The sequence below is a fragment of the Ornithorhynchus anatinus genome, chromosome 12 (genome assembly GCF_004115215.2).
Source record: "Ornithorhynchus anatinus isolate Pmale09 chromosome 12, mOrnAna1.pri.v4, whole genome shotgun sequence".
NCBI classification, from domain to species: domain Eukaryota; kingdom Metazoa; phylum Chordata; class Mammalia; order Monotremata; family Ornithorhynchidae; genus Ornithorhynchus; species Ornithorhynchus anatinus.
Window position 1 is genome coordinate 26320125 of NC_041739.1, and position 12556 is coordinate 26332680.

The following is a 12556-nucleotide window of genomic DNA, read 5'->3' on the forward strand; positions in this document are numbered from 1 at the left end:
TCCATTCTGCTGTGCAGGTTTTCGGCCTATCCTTCTTGAGGGGAAACCCCCCTCACCACCACAATTTGCCTAAAGCCATTCCCAAATGCCAAAGAGGCAAGTCAGCAGAGGGAACCAAGTGGACACCCAAGAACCCACTCAAAGATGCAGATTCAAAGGAGTGACACCGAGACTATCCCCTTTTTCCCCATCCCTATTCCTGAGCACCCTGGGCCCGAACACTGGAGTAGGTCATCGTTTCTGTACAAATGGTTAAGGAAAACACTACAAGTGAGCACCAAACTATTCCTCCTGACTCCGTCTGCGAAGGAAAAAGTAAATAAAACAAATCTTGGAAGACTGATGAAGATGCGTTCAACACCTTTGGGTCGGGGGAGGAGGTGGCCAGCCTCTGCAATCCAGAGCAGGGCAGTCATGCACATTTTGTTTGTGTCGCTAGGCGGGCTTTGCCGCACCTCCCTGTGCTTTCACAAGACTTGGCAAACACTGCTAGACAACAACGAGCGTGCAAACGAGCCGTAAGACAACAATTTACAGGTCCACGGATCCGGGATCAAAATTCAAGGATCTTAGAGGGGTTTCCTTTTAATGCGGTCCAAAAAAAAAAATTACACTTGACTTTTGAATTCCTTTGATTTTCAGGAGTTGAAAATGAACGGCCGAACTTAGTTTTAGAATCACTAGACTTTACTTCTGGAAAAGCTAAGACCTCTCCAGCGAGCTCTAATAATTCTAATAGACAACACAAGAGTTCACGTCTAGCATTTTGTGTTCTTCGACTTTTCTGCGGCCTCAGGAAAATTCGCATTTTGAATTATAGTACTGCAAGGCACAATCAGAACCCACCTCCTTCCACACACACAGCAAGTATACTCCCTGAAATAGAATTTAAAAATCCCTTAAAACAATTAGAAATACTACAAAGTTAACAATTTCTAGTTAAAAATTTTGCTTCTACAGGACCATGCATTTTTCCTGAAAATGATTTAGCAAACATGTATAAATGTCCTTTTCCTTTTTAAACATTTGTATTTGAAATGCAAATACAGCGCATCTGAATTCAGCAGCACTAAACCTGGAAAGACAACCGGAGCGGGACAGATTTCAAGTTATTGCCTTCATTAGAGGTTGCATCATCTCTGATATATTTTCATGGACTAACAAATGTAATACTAGGAATATTATGCATGAAACCAAACAGGTTCTGAATCCTTTCCCACCCCCAAAATCATTGCTCAGTTCAATATCTATTTCCTATAAAAGTACATCGAATGAGTGATCTTTCTTTCACTCAGTAGACGACTAGGGGCAGAACAGTTTAACCGCGCCTTCTAAATTCAATGCAGATCAATTAGGGACCATGTACATATTTCCTTGGAAAGTTGTATTTTCTTTTGGCCAAGCATATCTAACCATAAAAGCAAATGGACTTTTAAGAGGTAGATTTTTCAATGATGCATTTTGTTTATAAATGAATTGTCAAGAAAATAAAAATCAGCACTAGGTAATTTTTCTTGGTACAAGGATCTAATTTGTTTTTTTTTTAAAAGAAAGCTAGATATGGTGTTGATTCAGACATTTAACAGTCATTAAGTGTTCGATGCGGTTTCATGATCAGTGCATGTGGGACTGCTCCTCCGATTAAAAAACTAGCCTGCCGATAGTACTGAATCCCCCCCCACCTCCTCCACCCGTCGGTCCACAGCTGCCTGGGGGGTCGTTGTCATCAAATCCATTGGGGCGAAATGAACAAGAGGCAGAAGCAGCTTGGAGGGCCCGGGTTCGGGCATTCAGCTCTTGTTCCTGAAACAAAAGACAAAAACAATAAATGAACACCACACTGAAAGTTGGGAGAACCATCCTGCCCCTAAGGTGATCCTGAGGGACAAGCACATTTCACGCGGTTATAACATCACTCAGAAGGAAAAACTGTGCTCTTCCGTGGGCCTTTTCTTGCCCACATCCTGCCTCTGGCCTGGAATGTCCTTCCTCTTCATATCCGACGATCACTCTCCCCACCACCTTCAGAGCCTTACTTATTAATAAGCTCCGAGAGGCCTCCCCTGACTAAGCCCTCCTTGCCTCTTCTCCCACTCCCTTCTGTGTCACCCCTGCACTTGGATTCGAACCCTTCAGTTCCCCCTCCCTCAGCCCCACAGTACTTACGCACACATCCGTAATTTATTGTCTGTCTCCCCCTCTAGACCGTAAGCTTGGTAATTCATTCATTCATTCGTATTTAACGAGCACTTTCTGTGTGCAAAGCACTGTACTAAGCACTTGGGAGAGTACAATATAACTATAACAGACACATCCCCTGCCCACAATGAGCTTACAGTCTAGAGGGGATTATTATTGTGTCCAGTCGTTTCTGGTTCAGAGCGACTCCGAGGATATACCTTCTCCAGAACGTCCAGTCCTCTGCCGATATCTGTATCCTTTCTACCCGTTCTTCCATTATCGATGTTACTGACTCTATCCGTCTAGCTGCTGGTCTGCTTAATATGCATAAATACGTTGTGGGCAGGGAACGTGTCTACCAACTCTATTGTCTCGTACTCCCCCAAGTGCTTATTATAGTGCTCTGACACATTGTAAATACTCAATAAATATGATTGATTGACTGACTGATTTTCAGACCAAGAGCATACCGGTCCTCAGCACATTCTAACCAAGTACCTGGCAAATCACTCCTTTTTTGCAGATGGGAAAACGTGCTAATTATTTTGTCTATGCTCACTGAATCAGAGTACAGCTGGGACTGGAACCATTCCTTCGGAACAAACTGCTATTCAAAATGTCCCCAAAGAAACTATTAGAGTGTGAATCACACCCACAAACACCTTGAATAAGGAATTTTTTTCCCTCACACATACACACCTGGCACGTAAACATCAAAGCCTACCCCAAAGCCCTATCAACTCTCCACCTGGGACAGTTTGGGGAATTTTTCTCTGATTACTGTCCTAAACAGGGGCCCTGGAAAAAACTGATTAGTATTACAGAAGCTGAGTTTCCCCTCTGTCCTCAGCTTTTACGCGGCACACAACTACTGACTTCTTTTAGATAGTTATACTCATGTCTCGGAGACAAAATAAATATAAATAAATCAACGGCAAATCCACCTGGCTCAAGCGCAGAAGTCATCCACAGACTGTTACACAGCAAAAGCCTTAAATTGCTATACCTATAGTGTCTTTAAGAGCCCAGTTAACTATGTCATCCATTAAAGTAAAAGCGAAAATGAAAATAATGCAAGCTATAAACTTCATTTACTCACCATTTACCCCAAAGTTTTAAACAGCCCAGTAAGATCAAACCTGACTGTCCATGCCTATTTTTAAGGCAAGAACTTTAATCCCAAGTATGCCAACTTCTCAGATGAACTTTTTGATTAAACATCACTCTTCCGTAGCAAGGTCATCTTGAAAGATTATCCAGTAATGTGAAAAAGAGCACATTTTCCAGGAGTTCCAACCTTTTTATTACCTCATCCATACGGTATCAACTTGAGATAAACAGCAGGAAGGCTAAAGTTATCACCCAATTCTACACTTGCAGCCTGCATAGAGGGATCCCTTCCTTTAACAGGGCTCAAATACAATACAGCACGGTTTGGGACAGGAAGCAGAAACTGTTTTGCATTTAAAATTTCAGGCATAATTCAGGCTCAGCATGTAATTACCAAATTTCTAATTTTGATGGCACGCTCACATCCTTTCACTTGCACACTGTTATGGGGTAGTGAATGGGGACTGTTGTATTGTTGATAATTTATTTTTTGGCTGGGGTAAGTGGGAGGGGAGGGTGTGCTAGGTTTGGTATCTCTTGTTCCTATAGCTTAAACTTTTTTCCTCAAGAAACTATCAAACTATTTTGTCCACCTGTTGTTGCAGCAAAGAAAAACAAAGAAATCCAGTTGGTGCCTGGCTGATCAGCACACTAAATCTACCATTACAAAAAGGCCAAGGTTTAAGGGATATAAACCAGTCTGTATGGCTGCTAACCCAGCCACGAATCTGTCAAATGCTGTCCAACTATCTTAGGCGAGTAGACATGCAAATGAATAACTGTAATCTTGGAAGAGCCATTCTAAATTTTCATTTTTAGTTCTGCACCGTTATTTCCACTGATTATCCAGGCCCATCACACCCATCCGACTACTCTGCTTCACCTTAGCTCATCCAAATGTCATTCTGTTACTTTTTAGGAAAGTTGTTCCCTGGAGACAGTAAATGTCTCAAAAATATCATACTACCAGGGCGAAAATAATTCAGGACTCCCTGTGGAAAACTTCAAGTATCAGCTGAGTGGACTGGTGGAATACACTGGGGTCACAGCATGCTGGTGATCTCACTTCGGGATAAACATGTGTGGGCTCTGGGCTACTTGTTGACTGAGACAAAGCTACTCAGCACAAACTGTGATGGAGGGAGGACTTCTCGGGGATTTTTCCCATTTGTCTGCTTTGTGACCTTGGGCAAGTCCCTTCATTTCTCTCTGCCTCAGTGACCTCATCTGTAAAATGGGGAGTAAGACTGTGAGCCCCATGTGGGACAGGGGCCGTGTCCAAGCCGATTTGCTTGTATCTACCCCAGCACTTGTCAGCCAACAGTGGCTGACAAATAGTAAGCACTTAAATACCAAAATTATTATTATTCTCTTGTCATCCAGAGCACCCTGCTCACTCCAGTCCAGATTAGAGGAAGGCCCAAACCCACAAAATGTGATACCTACGGCTTGGATAATCATGTCCTTAAACCTAGTTCGTTATTAGAGATGATATAAACATGAAAAAACATAGGCCCGGAAAAGAGTCAAGACGAGGGAGATAAAGGTGCACAGTTCTTGTGCTCTAACCGGCCACCTTATTGAACTACAGTCTTAAAAAAACAGCGGTGGAACACTTCACCAAAGGAAAAACTCTTAGTTGCCGCAGCCTCACTCAGTTTGGGGGAATTTTCTGGTAACTGTTGCCTAGAGTTAAAAAAAAAAAAACAAAAAAAAACCCACCCCTAAAACAGAATGAATACGCAGTGCAGAGAACAAGAAGTTCTGCACGAAACTCCCAAGGTATTTGGTGGGAGTTTTGCCTGAACTCCAAGCAACTCGCTGCAGGACAGAGAACTTGCGGCAAAGTTGTTTACTTCCTTACTCCTCTGAGAGCCTTGAAGTTTCTGATAGTTCATGGAACTTCCTAAGAAAGCAGCAGATGGAAACTGACATTTCTTTTCAATCCTGCCAGGACTGAACTGACATGTGATAGTACAACTCCACTTAAGATACTCTAAATAGGGAAGAGGGGAAAAAAAGAAGAGACTAAACAGGAAGTTGGCTTTGAGAGTCTGAGAAAAAAAGATGCGTATCAGGGAACAGCATTCTGCTTGAAATTTCACATTAACGTCAAGATTTGTGTTTCAATCATCAAATTTTGTGTACACCGCATTCCCACTAGGAACTCAAGTTAATTCCATATACGGAAGCAGGGCTAGACCAGGAGGTGCGCGTTACCAGAAGGGCCGATAACTATCAAAATTTTTTTGACATTGACATTAAGACGGCAAAGTCAAATAGTCAAAATTAAACTGTTACCACAGAGAACCGTTACCAGAGAGGAGGTAAACAGGCGGTAGCATTAATAAAGCCACTGATGCTTTTCTTGGCTTTTTCCACTGGATCCCCATACTATCATTTAAACTGCTTGTCCAACAAAGAGGTACAGGTACGTAGCGACAGCATACTGCTTGGTTACGACTTTTACTCAGATATCTGACTACCTTCTCGGTAGTCAGCGGAAACATTCTACTCCACTATCTGCTACACTGGAGCAGTAGCAGAAGTGAAATAACTTACTAGAGATGGTCCTCTTTAAAGTTCTAACAGTTCCCTGCACAACAATAAGCTGGAGAGAAAATGCTGTCTGACTCTATTAGGGTGAAAATCAAACTAGGCTTGTACTAAAATACCGATACTAATTTTCATTCAGTTTGGAAGTCTTTTATTTAACTATGCAGGTTACCTAAAATTAGATACAAGCCCTTCAATTTTAATTCACTACACGAAAATCAATTTATAAGCATGTGCAATATATCCTATTGAGATATAGCATTACGGAAAAAATGCTATATACAATGAAATAGAAGTCCTGCTTTAATTTTGTACTAAATAAGAGTGCAGCTATTTTTAAAAAACTTCATCCTTCTATATCTCAATAGTAAAAATAACTACAGAAAACGTCAATGGAGCTTCTGTTCTGCCACAATTTTTTTTGTTGCTTGGCAATTATGATGTTTATTTCCTTGACAGAAAGTCGCTTGGCATTAAAAATAGAAATAAGAATGATCCTATTTTAACTTCTGTAGCTGAACAACTCATATCTTATCCACTTATCCCACACTACAGAAAATTGTGAAGTCTAAAATAGGTATCACCTATGACGTATCCTAGTATTTCATGTGGTCTTACACTTACTCAAATTCTATCAGTTAAGGGTTTTAAAAAGATCCCATCTGCAAAGAAGGCTTAGAGGAACAGGATGGCCATTGCCCTCCTCAAGATTCGGGATTTACTTCCCAATGTGGCTCTCCTTTTCCCTCTATGGTAAATTCTTGCTCAAGCACCCATTCTCCTCCTTTCCAATTTGGGAGGGGGTGAACAGTTCCTCATTCACCGTATCTGACCCTTCATGACTTCGTAAACTTTAATAGTGCCCTCTCTCACACTTCAGCTTTTCAAATTGAAGTCAGAATTTTTTCCAGCCTTTTTTGTACTCAAGTGGCTCAACTCCCTTAATTATTTTGATCTTTCCCTGCACCTTTTGATTTTACAGGTGGTCTTTATGTTGCTAAAAGTTCATTTTCATTCAGTTTCAGTTCTACAGAGAGGGAGCCTGTGCACACACAGATACCCTAAACTGGATTATGTGAGTTTTTCTACTAGTGTAGATTTGGTAATACATGCTTTTTTCACCCCTTCCCGAGAAGCAGGTAATAATAGGGAGGTGGGGGAGAGGGAGGAGTGGAAGGGAAGGATTCATTCAGGAACAGGTTACTTCCAGTACTTTGTACTTTAGCAATGAAGAGGAAGAGAAGAATAAACTGTACTTAATGAGCATATGGTACATGTGAAGCGCTATACTAGGCGTTTTGGAGAGTGTGGTGGAGCTATGACATGATCCCCATACTACAGGACCTAATAACCACTCTCCTGAGCGGATGTACTGAATCCTATATGAATAGGATGGTAAAATCACTCTCCCATACCTTATCCAGGAGTTAGGCTATATTGTTCCTCAAGGGCAGGGGCCATTCCTGCCAGTTTTATTGTATGCTTAATCCAGTGCTCTGCGGAGTAGCTACTCAAAAGGTACTACCGGCTGATGGGATTTCAGCCAGCTACCCTTTAGTCGCACATTTTTACTTAGTTGCTATTCCTTCCTAAACGGCAACCTGTGTGGATGATATTCCAAATGAATGTGAGTGCCCTAGCATTTTCCTCTCCCAAAAGAGGCTGGGCAGAAGTCAACAACTCATTTCACCTTCATGTTCAGGAAGCCCAGCTAGTGTTTCTGACCCAAGGGAGGAGGAAAGAGTACACCACTGAAGCCGCACTCTTCCTTGTCTTATGGTCACACATTAGTGAGAGAAAGTGATAAAGGAGGTGCTCTCTGCTTTGTTACACTGGATGTTAATCCTTTCTCTTGCCCACCAAGAATCTACAGTTTAGTCTTCCTAGAGATTAATGACATTCCAAGGATTTATTTTTTACGGTATTTAAGTGCTTCCTATGTGCTGGGCACTGTACAAACTGCTGGTATAGATACCCCCATAGTTAGATGGTTGCTTCTGTTTACAATTTTCACCAGTTTCTAGTATCACCTACAAATCCTGCTAAACTTCTGTTCACTCACAGTCCAAATGTTAAATAATTCCAGACAGACAGAGCTTCCCTGATTTCAATATCAAATGCTATTTACCATTTTACAGTGTTATCTTTCACCCAAATTATTTGTACCACATCCAATCTGGGTAAGTTAAATTAAATACAAAGATGTAATTAATAAATCATTGGATTTTACTACCTTTTCCATCAACTACAAGAATGAATTAAGACAACTAGCCAGGTTACCGGCAGGATTTTCTTTGTAAGTCTTCATGCTGGGTGTTCTCATGGTTTTTAGTCAGTCCCTGACCTATCTTTCCACAATTTAAATGTGACTCAGACAATTATCGTCTCCAGCAAGGGAAGATCTCCAAGGGCAAAACACAGTTGTCTTTCCCTCTATTGCTTTGGTACTGTTTTCGGGAACTTTGTGCCGATTTCCTTGAATTTGGGAGGTGAACTAGATTACATTCTCTTATCTGTATTGCTAACTGTCATATTGCTTTCAGCTACAGTATCCTGACAGTTTTGGCAACTGCTGAATTAAAAAGGTTTTTTTTTACTACTTCTCTATTGGCAAATCACTCGTTTTGTTGAAAGAGTATTTAATGAACGAATTCAGACTCCACCGCGCGAAAATATTTACTTGAAGAAAATACGCTAAGAACTATCTGCTACCATTTACTTCAGCCTATTAGCTTCTCATCCAAGTGTCACTTCACATCATCACAGTCTCATACAGCTTCATAAATGACCCACGATCCCCATTAGGATGACATGGAAACTTATGGATCTACATCCATTCCCAAATTTCCACTTGGAGATGAATTCCCTAAAAACGTACAAGCCCTTTTCCAAAGTTAAGGATGTAAATTGATTGGACTTGCCAGATGCTGGGCAACTTCTACAAGCGAAGACTTTGGCAAGTCACTAATTACACATGATTTTGATCTTACCTGCAAATACAGTTTATTATCTTTCGTGATAGCATCCATAAGCTCCTTCTGCAGAGGGGGATCTCCATTTACCCAGAGTCCGTTGGATGAGCTAGCATTGAAACCACTAGTGCTATTCTGTTTCTTGTACAGCAGGACATAAGCGGTGTCCTTTGGAAATCTACTGGTAATTTTCTGGACCGACTGAAATGAGGTAAATGTCACTCTGCTGTCATTAAATAAAAACCATTCTTTCGACCCGTCCTTGTCGCCCAGGTCCTGTTCGGCAACTTGCTTGGGAACCTCTCCCCCAAACAAATGACCCTGAGGGGGAGCTAAAGCCAGAGTTTCAGACTGATGGCACAATTGAAAGGAAGGTTCTGAACCTGTGATGTTTCTGGCATAGGAATAATAATGTCCGCTTTCAGATGATATGCCAGAGTGAACAACAACAGAGCTTAACAAATAGGGCATCGATTGCGGGCAGCATGCTTCTTCAACCCCAGAGGGCTTCAGTTTTTTAGCTAGGTTCTCACTCACGTCAGGGAGATCCACATCTACGGCCCAACTTCCGGACACGGAAGTTAAAGAGGAAGTAGTTCGTTTGACCGGTAATTCCAAAACCAGCGGCAGTGACACGTTGTCTAGGATTTTGCGTCTTACGTGGCATTTCTGATCATATGAGAATCGCAGGAGAGTGAGAATTAAATATTCAGGCTCCTCCATGATTTGCATAGTTTTCTCTGCATTCTGCAGAGAGGCACAGTTTTCACAATAGTATCGGTTATCCCCATTCAGGATTTCTGGTGCCAGATAATAATTTAGCAAATCGGTAACTGAGGGAGTCATTTCACCTCCCGGTTTCTGAGATGCCTCTCTATTACTCTGAAATCTGTAGGGATCTTCAGAGGCGGAAGTGTTTTCGTCAGTACGGTGAAGTTCCGAGGGGATATCGTCTAACGTTCCTTCGTTCATAGCCGTTTCATAGCCAAAGCCCGCCGTGAGAGGATGACAGGGTGCTGGTTCTTCAGGAAGTACAGCTGACTCTACACCGGCTTGCACCCCTGGAGAACGGGCCGAACCTTGCGAGGAAACGTTTTCTGCGGCGGGGGAGGGACAAAACGCTAGAGAGAGATCTGTGAAGGCCTCCTCTTTCTGTGAAGTACTTCTGCAGTTCAAACAGCAGATGTTAGTTTGCAGCTTCCCTCCAAACATTTTCTCTATTAATGTTTTCTCTCCGTCCTTCGTATAAGAGATCTCTGCAAATGGTGGGGTCTGGTTGGCTACCTCTTGAGATGTCATCTCTTCAGACCCCGGATTTTCAGGAGGCTTAAGTGAAGACAGGGCTTTCAAGGTTCTCTCTTCTTCGTGGAGTCTGCAAAGAAGTCACAGATCATCCTTCACAACAGCACTTTTAGAGAGAGATCTTTGGGGAAATCTGATGTTATCTTGTAATAATAATAATAATAATTATGGCATCTGTTAAGCGCTTACTATGTGCCAGACGCTGCACTAGGTGTTGGGGAGGATAAAAGCAAACTGGGTTGGACACGGTCCCTGTCCCACGAGGGGCTCACAGTCTCAATCCTCACCCAAGCGCTTAATACAGTGCTTTGCCCAGTGTAAGCACTCAATACATACGATTAATAATAAGAGTAATAATAATGAAAAAACTCATCAGGTTACTTAAAGGGGCCGAGTCCTGTTTAAATTTAATAAATGTAAATTCCTTATTTTTAAGGTTTGTAGCTTACTAACTTGTGGGTACAGGTACATTATGCGATATTTAACCAGCGCCTGCTGAACCTGGTTCTTCTGCTGCTACAAGATCAATTGAGAGACCCTCAAGTGGCATTTCTTAAAGTACAAATTAAAATTTAAAACAATCGCGTCAAAATTGAAATGATGCTCTAGTTAAGTTTGACCGCGAAAAGCAAAAAATTACAAGAGGAAAAAAACCCAAACCATACCTGTCTAGGAGAAATCTGAGATATTCAGAGCAGTCCTGCTGGGATCGAGGAGCAAACCAGGGAGGTCTGGAAGCCTCAAAGAAAATCCGAGGGGCATACGCCTCCCTCTGTTGATGGGCCCGGAAGAAACACAAGAAGGAAGTGATTTATGCACAATGAACTACACAAACAAGTCATCTTCTGAAGTGGCTGATTAACCCAACCATTAAAAAAAAAAATTTAGGCACTCTATTTTAAAGACTCAAAACAAGGGGAGTCTCCTACATACGTCAGTCATATTTGGGTCAAAATATATTTAACCAAAGTTCAATACCTGATGAATTGCTATGCCTTACAGACTTGCAGCATTTACAGTGTTCTAGCATGTGCATGACAAATTCAAAGGAATTAATGAGTTCAATGTTCCAGTGAGGAAAAAGACACAGGAAAAAGGTGGTTGAGTATTTCAGTTTTAACTGAGGAAAATTGACAAACAGGGTGGCAGGTCGCTCTGGATTTTTCACACTGCAACTGGAACTGCCAGGAATCCAAATATCCCCCAAATCTCATGCAAAGCAGGCGGAACGTTTAAAGAACCCCACATGGGAAAGAGGATTCAAGGCCGCCTGGGTGCAGCTCAAGTCATTTTTGAGCACATTCACTGAAACCTGGACAATTAGGCCTTTGGATGATTAAGCATTCATTTAATTTTTAAAAACTCTCTCTTGCATCAACATAGCTGCACTTGTTCATTCTCCTCCAGTGATAGTGGTTTGGTAGGCAGAAATCTCTTTACCAAGCCCCTACATTCTGTTTCCCTGTTATTTTGCTAAGAGATACTACATTTTTTCACCACAGCACCCAGAATTTAATGGTACAATCCCTTAAATTTTTACCTATCCTGACTAAATCATCCAGTCCATCTGCTTTAAGTAAACAAGTTAGCAACTGCATTTCTCTAACAAGCAGAGAGTAAGGGAGAATCAGCCCTTCCTATAATTGGAGGCTCTTGCTCCTGGCCACTGCTTCTCCAGAGCCTTCTGTCTCGAAGAAAGGAGAGTGGTTAAAAGCCACCACCTCATGGCTTCCTGGACGGTGCAGCAGTCACTCACACAGGCCCCACAGTCAGAGGAAAGTGGGGAAAAGAAACTCTAGAAGATGAGAAAATTCACTCCTGAGGACCCTCTCCCTGAGGGAAGGTTAACTGTATTAGGTAAAAAGGATGTATCAGGTACCTCCACCTGCAACATAGCCAATCACAAGGGAATATTAGGAAAGCATTGGCTGGGGGGGGGGGGGGGGGGGCTAGTTATTTGCAGGAAAGAAGAAAGAAGCCCCTCGGTCATTTTAGGGATAAAGGTTTGAGATAGGGAAAAGCAGAAGATCCTGGCAGATCAGGACTCAGAAGGATTTAGGATCCTGGGGCCCAGGTCTCCCACGCTGTTCCCACCCAAGAAAAGGGGTGAGGGGAGAAGTGATTGTTTAGACCGACAACCGAAGATCCTGAGAGGAGGATTCAAATAGGTAAATTTAGTATCTGGGACACTCTTAGGGAAGAGGGGAAAGAACCAGAAGAATATATGCAACCTGGAACTTAGAGAGGAAGAAGAGTCCCAAAGAAAAAAGAGCAATCAGCATTAGAGAAAGGGAAAGGCATTTCGGAGTGGAATTCTGTCCTATCTGTTGCCTAAACATTGTTTGCAGTTCACCTCTTAAAAACCCATTCAGAGCTCTAGCGCTGGTGCCCAGCCATGATTTGGGCTGAAGCAGCTCTGGGTTGCCCGAAAGGGG

The 12556-nt window shown here is 42.2% G+C and overlaps 1 protein-coding gene across 3 annotated transcripts in view; it reads right to left on the bottom strand.

Annotated features, from left to right (window-relative positions):
- Positions 1-569: 569 nt before the first annotated feature.
- Positions 570-12556, bottom strand: part of USP38 (ubiquitin specific peptidase 38) — a 42250-nt gene continuing 30263 nt past the window's right edge. For all 3 annotated transcript variants that reach the window (XM_029076647.2, XM_029076648.2, XM_007668428.4), the window contains 3 exons: positions 10787-10893; positions 8838-10191; positions 570-1803 (listed from right to left, as the gene is read on the bottom strand). In XM_029076647.2, coding sequence (XP_028932480.1) covers positions 1642-1803; positions 8838-10191; positions 10787-10893 — 1623 coding nt within the window. In that variant the 3' untranslated portion in view covers positions 570-1641. The remainder of the gene's footprint in view (positions 1804-8837; positions 10192-10786; positions 10894-12556) is intronic.